This window comes from Mastomys coucha, unplaced genomic scaffold, assembly GCF_008632895.1.
Source record: "Mastomys coucha isolate ucsf_1 unplaced genomic scaffold, UCSF_Mcou_1 pScaffold13, whole genome shotgun sequence".
Lineage (NCBI taxonomy): Eukaryota > Metazoa > Chordata > Mammalia > Rodentia > Muridae > Mastomys > Mastomys coucha.
The window spans coordinates 72,687,980-72,706,393 of NW_022196895.1; the positions used below are offsets into that span (position 1 = coordinate 72,687,980).

The following is an 18,414-nucleotide window of genomic DNA, read 5'->3' on the forward strand; positions in this document are numbered from 1 at the left end:
TTAAAAGCTACTGCCATATCCTAGCGCTGGAATTAATTACTTATTTAATTTGGGGGGAATTTTTAGTTGGCTCATCTTGTTTTGTATGTAACCTCTCAGTTTGTAAGTAAGCTCCAGGAGACCTGGAAGTCTGACAAAGGGGCATGACCTCTGTACATTATAACAACTTAACCCTTTCAGGGGTAGGACACGGCCCCCATTTTCCATTTCCTTTTCTTAATTAGTTTAGTTTTAACTTAGTGATGCTCATTAAACTTAATACATTATAATTGTATGCATTAGTTGATCTGAATGTTTTGACAGCCTGTATTTAGAAGTTTTGACTCTGGAGTTGGCCGTTGGTGACTCCATGGCACAAGATACAAGATGCGCGTATTTAATACCATTGTGGATGATCATTTAGAGAATGATTCATGGTAGATGACGAACTTTAGCTACTAAGCACTAATTATTCTAAGTCTGCTCTGCTCAATTCTTCCTCTATTTTAGGTGTAATTTTTGAAGGAGATAAAAAGGAATTATATATGCTATAAAAATGTAAAATGTGCATAGCTTTCCAAGAGGTAACAATGATTTGCATAAAACTATGGGGATAATTTGATGTTTAAAGCAGTTTACATAGATTTAACGGGAGGATCCAAGTTCTACAATCTGAGATGATTTCTCTTTAGGAAACTTAACTTCTTACACTGCATTTAGCAACCTGCACCCATGATTTTTATAAAGCCTTGTGAGTTAGTGCTAAATTGAAGACGTGCTAATGGATCAGAGTGCACGTGTGTTAAGACCAAGCGAGTTCCTTAGAGCTACAGGACGTTTACATTGTTCACGGTCATAGTCTCTGAATTTCTTAAAAACTGAATTCCTATCTTTCACCTTCCTTTGCCTTGGATGGAAGTTTGAAAGAAGTTTCTGAGCTTACCTGAAAGTGTTCTCATGTTCTCACATCCACCCAGACCAGCAAGCCCTGACACACCCTCAGAGCCCTGAGAGTGATAGCCAGAGTGAATAAGAAACACTCAATCCACTGTTGTTTAGTTTGCAGATGCTAAAAGGACACAGGTGAAAGTGTAGACAGGATCCATGTCCACATGAACATCCCATGATGCAGACAGGATCCATGTCCACGTGAACATCCCATGATGCAGACAGGATCCATGTCCACGTGAACATCCCATGGTGCAGACAGGATCCAGGTCCACATGAACATCCCATGGTGCAGACAGGATCCAGGTCCACGTGAACATCCCATGGTGCAGACAGGATCCAGGTCCACATAAGCATTCAGTGACACCAGGCAGCGTGGTCAATAGTTACAGTGGTAGTAACACCCGTGCGTACTGTTGATACAGCGCTACTCCCTTTCTCAGAATAATTAACCTGATACAGATTCCCAAAGAAGCTTGCTCCATATCAGTTTTCCATACCGCAATCTCTCCCTCACATTATTCAGGGCTGTAGGTAGGTGGGTGGTCACATGATATTATTACCTTGTACTGAATGGGAGGATGAGAAGAATAGGGAAAAGCTGGAAACACTATGGAATATGTAACGCGGTATCCATGAATGTTGATGCTAGAACATCAGGCCACAGGAAGTTCGTCTTTGTGATTCCTTTGAAAGTGTACTTCATGCCATCTATCACTTAATCCATATTGAGATGGAGTCTCCCCTGTGTTGCCCAGACTGATCTTAAATCCATGGGCTCAAGCGAGCCACCTACCTCAGCTTCCTGAATAGTTGATACTACAAGTGGGCACCAGTGCTCCTGACTTTGTATTTACGGTTAAAAACCTCAGAGGGTTGAAGAGGTTGGGGGCTTGTGGCACTTAGCGTGCTATGCCTTCAAGCTGTCCTGTGCTTGTAAAAAAAAAAAAAGATTAGCCTGTGGTCTTCCTATTGAAAGGCCTTTGAGGAAAGTCCCAGAATGGACACCTGTGTTTTATTATTTTTTAACTTATTTCATCGTAACCAGAATCTATTCATTCAGCATTGTTGAGATCACAAGCATATGCGGACTGCTGTTGTGGTAGCACCCAGCGCCCCCTCCTCCTCCCTGGAGAGATTGCTCTCCATATAAGACCTGATGGCTTTCCCACTACGGGAGTCCATGCGCTTCACTCATTGGCTCCTCACTAAGCTGAGAATGCTTACCGCATGCTAGGTAGTTTGCTTAAACTCTAGAGGTTCTGAGGTAAAAAGCAAGGGCACTCTCTGACCTTTGGTTGCTGCCAACTAAGACTGAGAGACAAACTAACCAGACTACATTACACATATGATTGGAATGTATGTGTGTGTGTGTAGGGGAATATATACATACACAATATGTATGTATGTATACATACCACCCAAGCCACACCCATAATCCTAGTACTTAGGAGGCTGAGACAGGAGGACCACAAATTTCAACCCAGCCCACGCTGTATAGTAGAAAACATAACACCGTCTAGTGCGACTTACATAGCTATGTTCCTTCAGCCAGCATTTAGCTCAATTATGATTTTTTGAAGACTGACAGTACAATATTTAATTCCTTCGCACAAGCAGAACATGGGAGAATAAAACAGCTTTCTTTTAAACTCCCTGGTAAATCAGATGGCCGTTTTTTGCTTTTATATGAATTTTTCATTCTCGTGGTAATCGTGAATGTAATTACCAGGAAGTTTCAGTGGTTATGTATACATACAGACATGCCTAGCCTTGGAGGCAGTTATTGCATTAACTGGTCCTTAGGATAAAGTCTGGTTTTTCGAGGCAGTTATTTCCGTGGAGTAGTTGTTCCTTATTTGGTTCAGTATCACCTTTATCCCAAGCTTTTGAGTTTGTTGATAAGATTTTTGTTGACATTTATATAACTGAGATTTTTAAATCCCGTCTGGAAAAGCACTATGCACAGTAGGTGTTGTACTGTGGATAATTCGAGGGGCCAAGCAAGACAGTCTTCAGCAACCAAAATTCCCCAGAAGGCAGCAGAACTTCAAAAGTCCACCAGGCCACATAGAATTAAATAGATAGTGGCTTGGTAAAAAATATTACCAACTCAAAACTGTAGATGACAGGATTCTGCTCACAATCCCAGAGTGGGTTTCCACTTTGAATAACTTCAGTGAAGTTAAGTGATTTGAAATTGAATGCGGTAAGCTGGTGAGACAGCTCAGAGCTGTAGCAGGTCAAGGAAATGAGAGAAAGAGGCGGTGTAACCTGCCCTCCAATCCCTCCAAGAAAGGCAGCCAGCACCTGGACTCCGAGCACGGCTGCATCTTGTTAGATGTATACGAGTTTTAAAATCAATTTGATTTCCACGGGTATGATTCTCTAGTGTACTTAATATGCTGGGGATGGATTTCCAAGAATAGTAAGAAGCAGTTACACTTCTCATGAATATATAGCAGATGAAGCGGTCTGATTTATTATTCCACTCGATTTTAGAACATGCTCATGATTTAAAAAAAAAAAAAAAAAGCAAAGATGAGAAATTCTTAAAAGCCAGAATAGTGGGCCTGAGTTTGAAGTCTCTCACTTTAGGGGAACTTTGGGTAAGTTTGTATCTAAGTTGGTCTGCCTGTAAAATTTAATAAAACCTCTAATTTATTACAAACATCACTTTTAGAACATCTTGAACCGTTCAATATATGCAGAACCACCCAGAATTAAGTTTTCCCTGTGTTTCAGACATCTACTTTCTATTTATGAAAACTTTTTCTTTATGCTAATAATTTTTAAAAATTTTATATGAAATTCAACAAGATAGAAAACAATGAAAAGTTTTCTAGAAAAAAAAATTAGGGCTGTCAAGATGGTAGAAAGAGAAAACCAAGTTCTGAGAGTCATTCACCAACCTCCATATGCATGCATCACATTCACGCATGCTCCCAACCACACATACATACATGCATGAAATAAATAAATAAATATAAAGGAAATAAAAATATTGCATAGCATTAACTCACATAGCATTAACTCAATTCTAAAACTCAAGAGAAATCTAGAATGGGCTCCAGAGTCATTATTCAAATACATGTAATATATATAGTATATATAATATAATATATGTAATATATAATATATAACATTATATATGTGTAATATATAATATATATGATATAACACATATGTGTATTCATTTATTTATTTATTTATATTTGTTTTTTGAGCCAAATTCTCACTATATAGTCAGGCTATCCTCAAGCTCTCTGTCCTCCTAACTTTGCCTCCTGAGTGCTGGGGTTTACTGGCATGTGTAGCCACACCCAGCTTGAGTAATACATTTCGGGTATCAATCAGGAAGTGTGCCTTTACTGGTTCTCATTGTAGCCACCCTGGCATCACAGACTCCAGCAGTTTCTCTTTGTTTTCACTAATGGGGAGGGTGCTCCTCTAGCCTGGTCTGCAGCACTCCCTCTTTGGTGACCTTTCTGCCTCCATTTCTGTGACCTTACGAAAGTGTCAGGCATCACAGAGTAGTCATTAGTTTGATGTAGGTGCAACGCTATGAAACTAGCGGGACAATAACCCAGTGACAGAGGAGAACGTTGTTCAACTTCGCTTCCTATGTAATTGGTTTTGTAGTATTTGTGGTGTAGTTTGTGTGAGTACCTATGTCCTCGTACATGTGGGTGCACATGTGTGCATGTGTAGACTAGATATCAACACTGAGCATCTTCCTCTAGGACACAGGCAGGCCATGACATCCACCTGTTTAAGTAAGTGCGTGGGACTTAAACTCCAGTCTTCATAGTTCATTTGCTAAGCAATCTGCCCTGCCTCTGTAATTGATTTCTTATGCCTGGACACAAAGTATCCTTTAAAAATCCCCGTATGCCATAGATTGTGCTAAATTTTTTATTATTACAACTGTAGATTAATTTTGACTCAATATAATTTGCACCTCTAAGATACAGTATAAGGAAAAGAGAACAGGTTCAGAAAAGGCCTAAGCTAGGTTACAAAGCTAAGACCAGTTATTAAAATACAGTGCTTATTTTAAGAATTCAACAGGCCTGTTTAGTTAGTTAATGCCAGCCTGCCCTGGTAGGGTTCCAGGAGGCAAGAGGGTAGAGTCTCCATCCAGCCAGAGAGGCTGTGGCAGCATGCTTGAAACATCATGCAGGACCCAGCTGCACCTTTGAGCGTTAGATGTCTGCTCCCCTGCACCAGAACCTACTCAGGAGTGCATCGGTCCCCAGGGCTGTTGAAAGGTTTGTCTGCCAGACACAGTCTTCTGAATGCGAGAGTACATGAGGATCTCATATACTGACACCAAACTGAATTAAAATGTTTATCTACTTGGAAGTGACCTTCTGGGGGATGCATGCTTCCTTCCTGCACAGGCAAAAGTGTTCTCCTAAAGATTTCCACTAAATGTTCTCAGGAACGGTATTGGGAGGAGCAATGTGCTAGCTGCTGGGGCGGCTGCTGGGCGGACCCTGTGAGCACTGCTGTGCTTACCTCAAGGAAGAATTTGGGGAGAGAGCTAAGGCCAGGAATAGGACACCAAGGAGTCGGGGAGGCCTTTCAGTAGAAGGGATAGTGAAAGCCAGATCTCTTACCCCTTATATTAAGACTTGGCATTTGATATTGTGCCCCACTCAGATAAGATGTCCTGCATTCCAGGGTACGTAACCTGAACACTAAGGTTCCAGTATTTAAAGCTTATTTATTGAATTCAATTTTTAAAAATTAGTGCTTATTCTTTGAAAATTTCTATACATGTATACAGTATTCCTTGAATATATATACCCACTCCTCACAACCCCCTTCCAGAATCTTCCATCGCATCCACCTCCCCCACAAGCTTCATGTCCTCCTTTTATGAGTATTTATTTGCTTGGGTTCAGTGGGACCATCCACTGGGGCTAGGGGAACCTACCAGCAGCCTCACTCCTAAAGGAATGTGCCTCTTTCTTACTCACAGCCATTAACTGCTAGTATCTGCTCAGCTAGGGTGGGAGCTGGGAACCTCTCCCTAATCCATGCTGGAGTTTTTAACTGGCTTGATCTTGCACCGATCTTGCTCAGATAACCAAAGCTACTATGAGCTTCTGTGTACCATCGGTTGTCCCCTCTAGAAGACAGCATTCCTTCCAAGTCGCCCGGCTCCCAATATTTCTACCTAGATCCTACTGCTCAGTGTTATTAAAGATTTGAGTGGGGAGAGAGTTTGCTGCAAGCAGTGCCCATCTATGAGTGTGTTTGATGCAGGCAGTGCCCATCTATGAGTGTGTTTGATGCAGGCAGTGCCCATCTATGGGTGTATTTGATGCAGGCAGTGCCCATCTATGAGTGTGTTTGATGCAGGCAGTATCCATCTATGGGTGTGTTTGATGGGGGCAGTGTCCATCTATGAGTGTATTTGATGCAGGCAATGCACATCTATGGGTGTGTTTAATGTAGGCAAGGTCCCATGTATGGGTGTGTTTGTTGGGGTCAGTGCCCATCTATGGGTGAGCACCTACCATCACTTATTCTCAACACTTTGAGCAGGATTGAGTCTCTGGAGTGGCTACCACCCACTTCAGGCTAGAAACATCACAAATCTATGGACATAAGCATTAATGTTTAGAAGGGAGTTAACATGACAACCCCAATACACTCTTCCCCTAGGGCCAACAAGTTCCCTAGCCATAGGTTTAGACCATGTTTGCAATACCGAGCTCGAATGCTCGCCTGTGAAGCAGGCCTCAGATCCAAGAAAGAGAGCTATCTGTTGCCTCTGTAAAGTCTTGTCACTACTGCACCAGAGGGCCACATGAGTCCTGTGTCCCCCTTCCAACACTGAAAGCTGGCTGCCATGGAAAGTCCTAGTGACATCTATTTTACTAGCTTCTTTCCCTGTCCTATGATGACCATCAACAGAACATGGCATCTCATCTGTTTGTGTAACTCATGTCACTGAACCCGGGGAGTGTGCCTATCATGCATGTGGCCCTAGGTTTCATCTCTAGTAAGTACAACAAATAAACCATTAACATATATAGAAAAATGAATACTTTATAATAAAATTATTATTGTAATAAAATAAATGACTCCTAATATATGTGTTTTTTGATGAAAGCCATGGCAGACATATATAACAATTAATATTTTTCCATGTTTTAGGTAGAATTTAGACTAAGTGTTTTTACATAAAAACTTTGAAAATCCCAGACAGAAAAAAACTTAGTTTTTATCACAAACTTTCCAGCAGACAGAAAATATAGTTAGCTTGATTTAGTCTGATTATAAAACAAATTGAAATGTACTTTTTCACTTATAAGAATTAGGTTTAACTATAAGGATTAGTTTAAAGGCCCTCCTGACAATTGAAGATTTATAATTGCAGTGGTTGGTGTTTCTTTGACCAACTAGAGTCCATTAGTATAGCAGGTATTTGTGGGATGTATTTCCACCCCCCCCACACACACTTGGGGTAAGGTGGTGTTGTTGCTACTTTCAGAAAGCAAATCCCCTAGTCAGGAAGCAAAGGGGTAAAGGAAAGATACTTAGAACTTTAGCCCAGGAAGGGGGTGATTATCGGCACTTGCAGAAACTTCAGCTGGTTCATGGAAGCTGTGTCTTGGTCCTTTTGGGATGCTAGAACAAAAACACCTAACAGTGTGTATTTCTCAAATTCTGGAAGCTGTGAAGTCCCAGATCAAGATAGCAGTAGATTCAGTGTCTGATGGGGGCTTCTTAGGAGACACATAGGCAGCTGTTTCCTGGCTAGACAGGACATGATGGAACCAAACCTGCCTATGGCACTGATCCCACGCATAAGCGCTCTATCCTGATGTCCCAATCAACCCCATTGGCTGAACTGCCTCAAACCATCACCTCAAAGATTAGGGCTTTGATAAATAGAGGATGGAACGTTAGGAATGCTCAGTCCAAGCCAAGGAGACTTAAATGGCATTTCAGAATGGCATTGGATGCCTCAAATGGAATAGAAAGTGGGGAGAGGGTCAAGTATCCTCAGGCAAGGCAGACAATACAAGAAAAAACAATCCACAGTGAGAAACACAGGCCGGAACACAGGATTTGTGTGGTCAGTAAAGGCAGATAAACTGTGGGGCAGAGCAGCAGGAACCCAGGCTAGAAGACCTGGAACCTACCTCCAAAGGAACACAGAATTGATTTTTTCCCCCTATGAAGACCAGGGAATCCATTCCAGGTTCTCTAACGAGAGTATGCCACAATAGTTAAGAGAAAGTGATCCATCTTCAGCCTGTAGAGGTTCTGCTAGGGAGTCCACTGACTGATTATGTGTTTGTGAGTTTTCGTGAGTTTTAGTCCCTCCTTGTTTGATGTTTACTATTTATGTATGCCGGAGCATGGTACATTCTCACGCCCATCCCTCTTGTCTGTTTTCTGGTGGCTGAGCGTGGGCAAAACCAAGGGTGCCATGGGACATCTAGAACATGAGGCCACCTGGGCTGGAGGACCCAGAGAGGATGGGAAAGCAAAAGCATGTGGCCAGGCCTTGGCTTTTGGTTGCATCTGGCTGCCATGACGTTTGTCGTGCACGGCTCACTGGAGTGAGCACCGTTCATGGATCATGAAGGTTCCATGAGAAAGTGGTGCGTGCCTGAGCAGCGGCTTTTCGTCTGATCTGCCTCCACCTCCCACCTCCCCCCCCCCCAGTGCATTTATACTCAGATTATTCGCTCCTTTCCCACTCCAAACCGCTTCTGTTTTCTTCTACCATCTGACATATTTGAGGCCAGGCCACTAAGAAAGACATTCCTCCCGTGCGTGCGCAACACTGCTTCCTGCCTTGAAGCCACTAAGATCTCTAAGTTTCCCCCATCCCCTCTGTTTGTAAATATATTTTTTAAAAAAAGAATGTAAAGGGAAAGAAGGTTAGCATTTTAATTTTGGGATGCCTCCAAAGTCATTCATTCATTCACTCATTCATTCATTCATTTTGAGAAGTGAATGAAACGCATCTAACCTGATGGAATATTTATAAAAATCGGTAGCTCATTGTCAACTAAATCACATTTATTTCATCTAGTATTAGACTGCCTTAAAAAAAAAAAAAAAAAGCCCAGATGGAGAACATTAGCAGTGATAGCGAACAAACAACCAGCTTCCCAGAGGTCATTTTTAACCACCATTAACAATCTGGTTCCCGCAGATTAGCAAGAATGCAGGAAGCGGCAGTCCAGTAAGGGACACGCACAGCACAGCCGAAGCGGCAGTCCAGTAGGGGACACGCGCAGCACAGCCGAAGCGGCAGTCCAGTAAGGGACATGCGCAGCACAGCCGAAGCGGCAGTCCAGTAAGGGACACGCGCAGCACAGCCGAAGCGGCAGTCCAGTAAGGGACATGCGCAGCACAGCCGAAGCGGCAGTCCAGTAAGGGACATGCGCAGCACAGCCGAAGCGGCAGTCCAGTAAGGGACATGCGCAGCACAGCCGAGACTGCCACTGTGACCTTGTCTACCTGACACCTAGACTTAAAAAAAAAAAACCTCAGTGAGAAGGGGATGTTCACAGCTTCTAAGCTCTACGTTGGCCATTTTTGCTCGGACATCACAGTGGAAATGTCTTATTTGAAATAGACACTAATGCAAAATGTTAATAGAACCTCCAGAGCTGATGAGAAGAGCAGCCCATTGTTGACATCACCAGGAGATTTTCCTGCAGCCAGTCCCCCTCCATTGATTAGCTATTGTTTTAGAGGTACTCTATGCATATATATTATACATATATATAATGTTAGTAATTATGAAGGGGAAAGCAATGATAGTTTTATATATCTTAATTTTTAAATGTATTTAATTGAAATGTATCTGATTGAAATGTAACGCAACATAAACAGTTCTCAAAATAATATTAATGAGTTAAAAAGTCTGGCCCACAACATGATAAGAGCATGCTCCTGGAAGCGGTCTCACTTCTCCTCTAAGTCATTCTCTGGCCATTAGATTGAAAAAGCCTCTCACCCCACGTGAGGACGCTCTGAGGCATGAACCTACCTGCTTGCTCTTCTCTGTTGGGATTCAGTATTGCATCAGTAGGGAACTTCTGTACTGCTTAGCCCTGCACCCAACATACATCTTCATTTCAAGACATCACCATGCACGAGTTACGTATTAATGATTGGCTACCATCCTGTTGGTTACTTTTCTAGTAGAGGATCAAATTCCCTAGGGGTTCTATTGAGGTCCATCGCTGGGATACCTCACAGGCATTTTCCTCACTTTAAGGAAAAGAAAATCACATGGTTGAGGTCCAAGAGTACACATGAGACTAGAGAGAGAGGTCAAGTTCAAGATGTATTGAAATAAAGTCGTGTGAATATGTTCAACTTGTTAGAGAATGCCTGCCAGTAAGGAACATGGAGGGGTGTGTGAAGGATATATTAGGCTCCGCCCTAATATGTATGGGTATATTTAGGAATATTTGAATGTCTGTATGTTACATATAAGTCCTTAAAGAGAAGAATGTACATTCATGCACACCTTTCACCCACTTCAGACAGTCAGCATGTGGAATACAGATGTCTGTCCATGGTATAGGTTGATGCTTTGGGAAGAAATCCTGTTTCTTTATTTATAGAAATTTTTGCTTGGCAGTGAGGTCTCCCAGTATTCCAACAAGTGCCTAGGGGCTATTACACTCCATTTCTTTCCGAAGGAAATGAATAAGTAGCAAGCAGAGAATTGAAGTGATACATTCTGGCTGGAGCCACGACTTAGGATTTATGTCCTCCTGGGGTTCCTTCAGTAACAACAGAAGACACTCCACTGTATGTCCAGCTCTGTGAGGCCCTGACTAGATGTAGAGAAAAGACAGGGCTCTTGCCTCCAGCAGTGCCTGACCCAGTGGGTGAAGAAAAAGAGGAGGCAGGGCCCTGTGCCACCTCTGGGAACCAGTGTGGGGAATCCATAAAACCTTCTCAGAGAGCCATTGCCTGTACTACCTCATCTCTTAGGCAAAAACAGAAGCTTAATCACTCCACGTGGCTGCCACGGAAATTAACTTGAGATTTGAAAATGCAATCACCTAGTTAGCTGAATGGATGGGTTAAACCTTGGTGTGTTTGAGCTCTCCCTTTCATGAAGACACAATTTACTGTAGATAAATGTATCATTTCATTTGGTATTGTTCCCATTAGCATGTAACAAAACAGGAGCAACAGTCTAACCTTTATTCTGAATAAAGACAGCTGGCTTATTTAGTCCAGTTTGGGTGCTGGGGTTGAGGCAGAGGCCTGGTGCTTGCAGTGCTGTGCTTAGCTTCTGGGCTCCAACCTCTGCTCCCACGTTCATTTTTATGGGTAGGGATGAGTTATCGTGATGAGTTATTTCAGATGACAAGTTAAAAAGCTATCGCTGAGTAAGTAAATATTTACAAACTAACAGAAGATCTTTTTCATATCTCTGTTGTAGATAGAATACATCTCTTTCAATGGCCAAGGGATCCTCCAGGTGTGACTGTTACCCCAAGACAAGACCTCCTTCCTTTTTTACTGTTACAGATTTTGGGCATACCAAAAGTTTAGGAAACTCCTCTCTCTGCTATTCTGAAGGGCCTTCCAGGGAGAGCGGGCCTCCTCTCTTGAGCGATGCAGCTGTTCTAGGGCCAGACAGGCTCTAACCTTGTGTTCTAGAGTGCTTCTGTGATTTGAAGGAGTGGAGTCCATTCTCAAGATCAGCACTGAGTCCTGTGGTGTTTCTAATGTCAGCTTATGCTAAATAATAACCTCTTTTTCTAGACGTGAAAAAGAAAATGAAAACCTCAGGGAAAATAGTCCACGCAAACTAATATTTTTCCTTTATTTTTTTAAGGTGAACACACACAAGAAACCAATTCACCTCATTCCCTCAAAAAGGATGTAGAGAACATGGGGAAAGGTAAGGACGAGTTTGCAAGCTGTATAGAGAATATGGGGAAAGGTAAAAACAAGTTTGCAAGCTGTATACTTCTCTTGGCTTTTAAAGAGTACAGAGATAATAAGAAGATATTTTTTCTCTGCGCCATATTTTAGGCTTGACAAGCAACATATGAATAATATATGGACCATTGGGTGGATATAATTGAGATTAATGCATACATATCAATCAATACATGACACTGTAATATAATACTTTAAAATAATATATTACATTGATTTATATTCATGGATTTCTGCACAAAATCTATCCTATGTCTATGCAAGACTTTTTAAACTGGTAAAATATTTTGTCTTATAATAACAAATTGCCAGATATAACAGTTCTCTAGAGAGTTATTTGTAAAGATTAGTAAAATGGCTCTTCTTTTTTTTCCCCCATTAGAGGAACTGCAGAAGGTTTTGTTTGAGCAAATAGATTTACGAAGGCGGCTGGAGCAAGAATTCCAAGTGTTGAAAGGAAACACGTCCTTCCCAGTTTTCAGTAAGGAGCCCTTTTCATTCATTCCGAATGTGATGTTTGTTAGAATCTCCATCGTTAGATTCAAGAGTGAGTTTAAGCCAGAAGCCACTAAGTACAAAGCCCACACAGCCTGCCCACACTCTGCTGAAGTAATCATACACATTAATCCTTATCTGTGCTCCAAATTAACTCAAAGATAAGATTTCTATTTATGTTCTGATATATGAGTAGCAGCCAATGTATGTGCATTTAAAAATATGTATGTAAACACACAACTCAGTATGAAATGTGTTCACATGTGGAAATATGTCCAGGTTATATATTTTTAAATTACAATAATTCCTTGGTATTTATTAGTTTCTAAAATAAGAAAAACAAAGGGACAGGTAGCCTTTATTCTTAGCTCTGGTTAGCCACTGATGTGGGAGATGTGTATAAACAAGAAGACTTAAACAGGCTGGTGCCCAAGAGTCTATTTGATTACCGTAGCTCCCCCTTATCTTTCGGAGATAAAGCAGGCAGCACCCAGGGGATACAGGAAACTTGCAGATAGTTTCAAGCCCCCCTGCACCCTTTTTCCTCTCTACTCGCATTCATACAGTAAAATTGAATCTGAGAGATTAGTAATAATGAACAAAGATAAACATAGAACAATTATGACCACCTATATTATAATAAACCTTATTTAAAATTTATGAATTGCTTGTTTCTAGAATTTTCCACTTAATGTTCTCAGGCTACACTTGACCTCACATAAACAGAATCAAAGAAAGCAAACCCCAGAGTTAAGGGGCACTACCATAATTAAAGTAATTTTAATAGTTTTAGACCCTCAATCTATTCTAATGTGACATCTCACTCCAATGTGAAGCAGGAAATCAGGTTATCACTTTGCTCCCAGGGTCACAGAATTTCAGAAAGGCCTCATGGTAGGTGTCCATGTAAAATTGCAAAATTCACCTGCCATGGTGGGATAGCGCAGGAACAAATGCATCACGGGAATGTTTCTCAGGCTTCTAGGAGGTTCGTTTTGTTGTATTCTCCTCCTCAGAAAAATGAAAGTGAGAAAGGAAATAGCACACAATTTCTTAAGATTTATTTTATTTTAGATTGTGTGTGTGAGAGAGACTGTGTGTGTGTTCTGTGTGTGTATGAGTGTGAGTGTGTGTGTATGTGTGTGACTGTGTGTGTATGAGTATGAGTGTGTTATGAGTGTGTGTGTGCATGAGTGTGAATGTGTATGAGTGTGTGTGAGTTTATATGTGTGTATGTGTATGTGTGTGTGAGTGTGTGTGTGAGTGTGTGTGAGTTTATATGTGTGAGTATGTATGTGTGTGTGAGTGTGTGTATATATGTGTGTGTGTGTTGTGTGTGTATGTGTGTGAGTGTATATGTGTGAGTGTGTATGTGTGAGTGTGTGTGTGTGAGTTTATATGTATATGAGTATGTATGTGTGTGAGTGTATGTGTATGTGTGTGTGTGTGTGAGTATGTATGTGTATGTGCGTGTGAGTGTATATGTGTATGTGTGTGTGTTAGTGTGTGTTGTGTGTGTATGTGTGTGAGTGTGTGGTGTGTGTGTGTGTGTGTGTGTGTGTGTCTATCTGTGTGTGGGTATGTGTACTTGAATACAGGTACCCAAGGAAGCCAGAGCTGTCCTGGAGCTGGAGTCACAGGCAGTTGTGAGCTGCCCAGCATGGGTGCTGGGAATCAAACCCTGGTCCTCTGGAAGAGCAGTGCACACTCTTAACCACTGAGCCATCTCTCCAACCCCAGTCTTTTTAAAATTATGCAAATTTAAAATTTTTCTGAGATGCTCCTTTAGAATACTGGCATGTCTCGTGTATGGACATCACAAAGCCTGAGCTGCATGAAGCTCCAGTTTCAGGAGGAGTGCAGCCTGTGTTCTCACAGCAAAGAGGGGAACAAATGGTTTGTTTCCATAGAGCTAAGCTGATCTGCCTGTGGAGCTGAGGAATCGCTGCTTTTAGATCTAGCAGAGTGGGTTCTAGTCCAGTTAAGCCCCAGAGAGCCCTCTCAGTTCCCTGGGAGGCCAGTGTGGTCATAGTATGTTCTACTAGTAACAGTTGATTAGTCGTCATTTAAGGGACTAAGTAATTCACAGTAATGTATATATGCTTATACATTGTCCTTGCTTTTACATAAATCACGTACAGTAAAAGAGTGTTGGACTGGGCTAGGGCATAACTCAGCCCTGAGTTCAGTTCCCACCACCACACAGAAAACAAAAACACTGTAACAAAACTAGAACCTAGTAGTCACTTTGATCTGAGTTGACATGAGCCAGCCTGGGACTGCCGCACTTATGAAGTATTGCAATAAACAACATTTTCCAGTTTTGAACATCTGCAACCTACTTCACCCGCGAGGAAGTGGCGTACTTACACCCAACTTTGAACAATGCTTGCTTTAGACACATCAAAAAAAAAAAGACAGTTTAACACGATGAAATTAGTAAATACACTTTCCGTTCTTATTATCTAAGCAGGACTGTGGTAGGCCAGCATGCAGACTCAGTCTTCCCTGATGGGGACATGAAAACCTGCGCTCTGGAAAGCCACACCTGGGGGAAGCACAGGAGACTCCAAGAGATCCGAAAAGCTTTTTACAATGGTGGACAGACTTTCACAGTCATAGGCAAAATCCAGGGACTTTAGAGCGCTCACTGATGCACAGTTGCAGAGCTATCTAGGGCGTGGCCATTAGGAATCCAAGTTCTAAAGTCTACCTGACCTGAGCAAGCTTCACCTCCCTGGTTGCCTGACCTGGAAACTGCCAACTGGGGCAGATCATTCCTATTTCTCAGGATGAAGGCACGAAGTGACGCAATCCATGACAAATGCTATGCGTGAACTCCATTTAAGTTAGGTATTTAATAGCTGTCGTCTGTAGTCTGGGGTGGTGACCATGAAGTAGGGTGAGGAGGGGAGACTCGGCTCTGAGCTGTACTGAGGATCCCTAAAACATTGGGCTGTGGGGTCTTTGTGTGGTTCTGAAGGCTGAGCAGAGTCACAAAAAATGAGTTCTGGGCACAGTGAGCCAGTGTAATATGAGGGTGAAGAAGGGAGGGTAGGGGGAGGAAGCGAACATGAGGAGAAAGAACGGGAGGAAAGGAAAGAAGCAAATAAAGGGGAAGAAGAAAAACGTGAAGAGGGGAGCGGAGGAGCCTGTGTCCCGGGGACAGAGGAGCTCGCATCCTTAGTAGAAGGCAGAACTCTAGGTGTGGAGGAGCCAGCTAACCTCTACCTGTGTTGAAGGGCTTCCTAGAACTAAAATTGTGTGACCACGCTGGGGAAGCACAGGAGGAGACAGGACCTCAACACCAGGCAGGAAGGCAGGCTGAGAAGAGGGGTTCGAGGGAGGCTCCAGGTTTGGCAGCATCTTGCAGGAGGCACATTCCTGGGCCTCTTTTCCAACTGGGCAGCAGTCAATGGAAGCTATCGTGTCCACCCCCTCTTCCCTGCTCTGGCCCACACCATGCCCCTAAAATGCCACCATTAACATCAGGTTCTGCATTCAAGAATCTGTCTTTGGCCCCGCTCACTCACGACTTATGTAAGTGTCTACACTAACTCCTGCCTGGGGAGAGCCCTCTATCTCCGCGGCCACCTCTTCTGCTCTGGTGGCCGCAGAGACCACCCTTTCCCTTTCTCTTCCTTTCCTGTCCCTCTAGTTCTCTCAGCCTCCCCTGCTCAGGCCCTCCTCTCCATGTCTGTGACACAGTTCAAGTGTCCCCTCCACCGGGAGGCCTTCCCACACTGGCACTGACACACCCTTTTGTAGAATGCACCTGGATGTATCTCTCCAGTGTTCTGAGATGGCTTCTACCCAACCATGCTGCTGACCCCCCTCTCCAAAAGTCCTCTGTGGCCACCTTCAACACTGGTACATGGTGGGTACAGACTGCTCTTAGGAAGTGGTTGACGTTGCATTTGAAATTAACATTGACGGTGAAGGATGAGATCAGGTCAGCAAAGGCTGTTGGACAGAGGCACTCCGCTGAGTTAATGAGTCAGTCCTGGATTCTGTGGGTTTAAAGAGAAGAGAGTGGGCCGGTTGGTGGTGGCACACACCTTTAATCCCAGCACTTGGGAGGCAGAGGCAGGCAGATTTCTGAGTTCGAGGCCAGCATGGTCTACAGACTGAGTTCCAGGACAGCCAGGACTATACAGAGAAACCCTGTCTCGGAAAAACAAAAACAAAACAAAACAAACAAACAAAAAGAAGAGAGTGGGCAGGCTAGTCAGTCCCATAGAGGGGTATTAATGAGCACAGCTTTGTGAATGTTAGGATTTCCTCAATTTAGATTTGAGAATCTAAATTGTATCACTCTTCAGATGTGTTTTCTGGTTACTTACTTTCCTTTTTTTTATGTGGACAAATGGGTATGCAGGAACACATGCACATAGATACATACCGTGGAAGCCAGAAGGCAGTCGGGGGCGAGGGAGGGGAGGGTCATTCCTCAGGAAAGCTTTTTCCTTTGAGACAGGGTCCTTCTTGGCCCTAGCCAATTGGACTAGGCTGGCTGGCGACCTAGCACCAGAGAGACTTCTGTCTCTGCATCCCCATCACAGGATTACATATCTGTGAAGGCGTGTCTAGCATTTTTAGATGGTTTCTTGGGGCTGAACTCAAGTCATGGGGCAACCTTTGTCCACTGCGCATCCTCACAGCTCCCTGAGTGCTTCTTCTTGAAAACACATGAGATGACTCACCTAGGTGAATCCTATTGTCTGCATCAGCTATCTGTGACCATTAGGATTCGTTTTACACTTGGTGGCTCTCCTCCTTCGTTGCTGACTCTCTTTGTGGTCTCCTCTGGAGCTGAGAGCGGGAGAGACGACAGTTCAAAGGTCCCCAGAGTTGGTTGCAATCAGTGATAGAAAGGTAATGGTGAGCCCCATGACTCTGTGAGTAAGGCCTCCATGAACCTGACGTGCCAGATGGGTGTTCTTATTCATGGTCCCAGGAATGCATGCTGTACACAGTTGCTGTTTGAGAAAGTGTGCTTTCAAAGTATTCTCAGTTGCCATGCCCAGCCCTACCGCCATGTTGGCTGGTGGATTGCTCTGCAGAACCTTTCTCAGCAGCCTCTCATTAGAGGAGTGAGCTTGGTGAGCTTTCACCTCCAGTTATGCCTTCATCAGTGATTTAGCATGGCTAAAAACCAAAAACAGCCAGTTCTGAGGCTGAGGCAGGTTTGATTTTCCTTTTTTCATTTTTTGAACTGGCAGTCTTTTGATCTCAAAAACCATATGCATACTTATCACAGAAAAATTTAGGCAGAAATACAAAGGAAAGAGAGGGAGTCACCCATAATCTCGTTACATCCCCTGTGAAAAGACAATCGATATTTTAATATTTCAGTCTTTCTACTAAAAATATAGTACATCTTTTTAAGATGCATCTACTAATTAGTTAATACCAAGCGGTCGGTCCTAAAACCATATACACATGAAAAACACAAAATAGACTCAGCAGGTTGTTTTCACGTATCCCATACATTTATGTGTGTGTTAAATATATATTAAAGAAAGTGACTATGCATATTAAATATTCATAAAGAAAATATAAACATATTAAGAAAAATAATAAGAATATATATAATAAAGAATTTGAGGGTATATGGGACTGTGTGGGAGGAGTTAGAGGAGAAATGATATAAATACAGTACCATATATGACATTTGTAAATAGTGAGTTTTTTAAAAACAGAGTGAGAAATAAACACCTTGGGCAATAAGTCTCATCCAGAATTCCAGTCAGGGTGGATTGTCGCTAAGCCTTTGTGCAGCACTATTATTGTCTCTTGGTGTTGTTCTTAAAGGAACTGCTCTCCAGAAGGGTAGGAACTAGAAAATCTCTTAAAGTCTAACTTCAAGCCCTTTTCTAGAAGGGACGCCCAGGTGTGCATTCCCTCCTTGGCAGCACGTGTAGCATCTTTTCTATTGTCTTTTCTTCTCGGGGTGGTTAACAGTTGACTACATTTTGTTTATCAGCCTTTAAATGTCTTGTGAGCCTCATTGTATAGTCTCCCTCACCACATTTCTTT

The 18,414-nt window shown here is 42.6% G+C and overlaps 1 protein-coding gene across 2 annotated transcripts in view; it reads left to right on the top strand.

Annotated features, from left to right (window-relative positions):
- Skor2 (SKI family transcriptional corepressor 2) overlaps positions 1-18,414 on the top strand; it is a 57,308-nt gene that overhangs the window by 18,212 nt on the left and 20,682 nt on the right. For both annotated transcript variants that reach the window (XM_031366071.1, XM_031366070.1), the window contains exons 5-6: positions 11,774-11,839; positions 12,263-12,361. In XM_031366071.1, the coding sequence (XP_031221931.1) occupies positions 11,774-11,839; positions 12,263-12,361 (165 nt within the window). The remainder of the gene's footprint in view (positions 1-11,773; positions 11,840-12,262; positions 12,362-18,414) is intronic.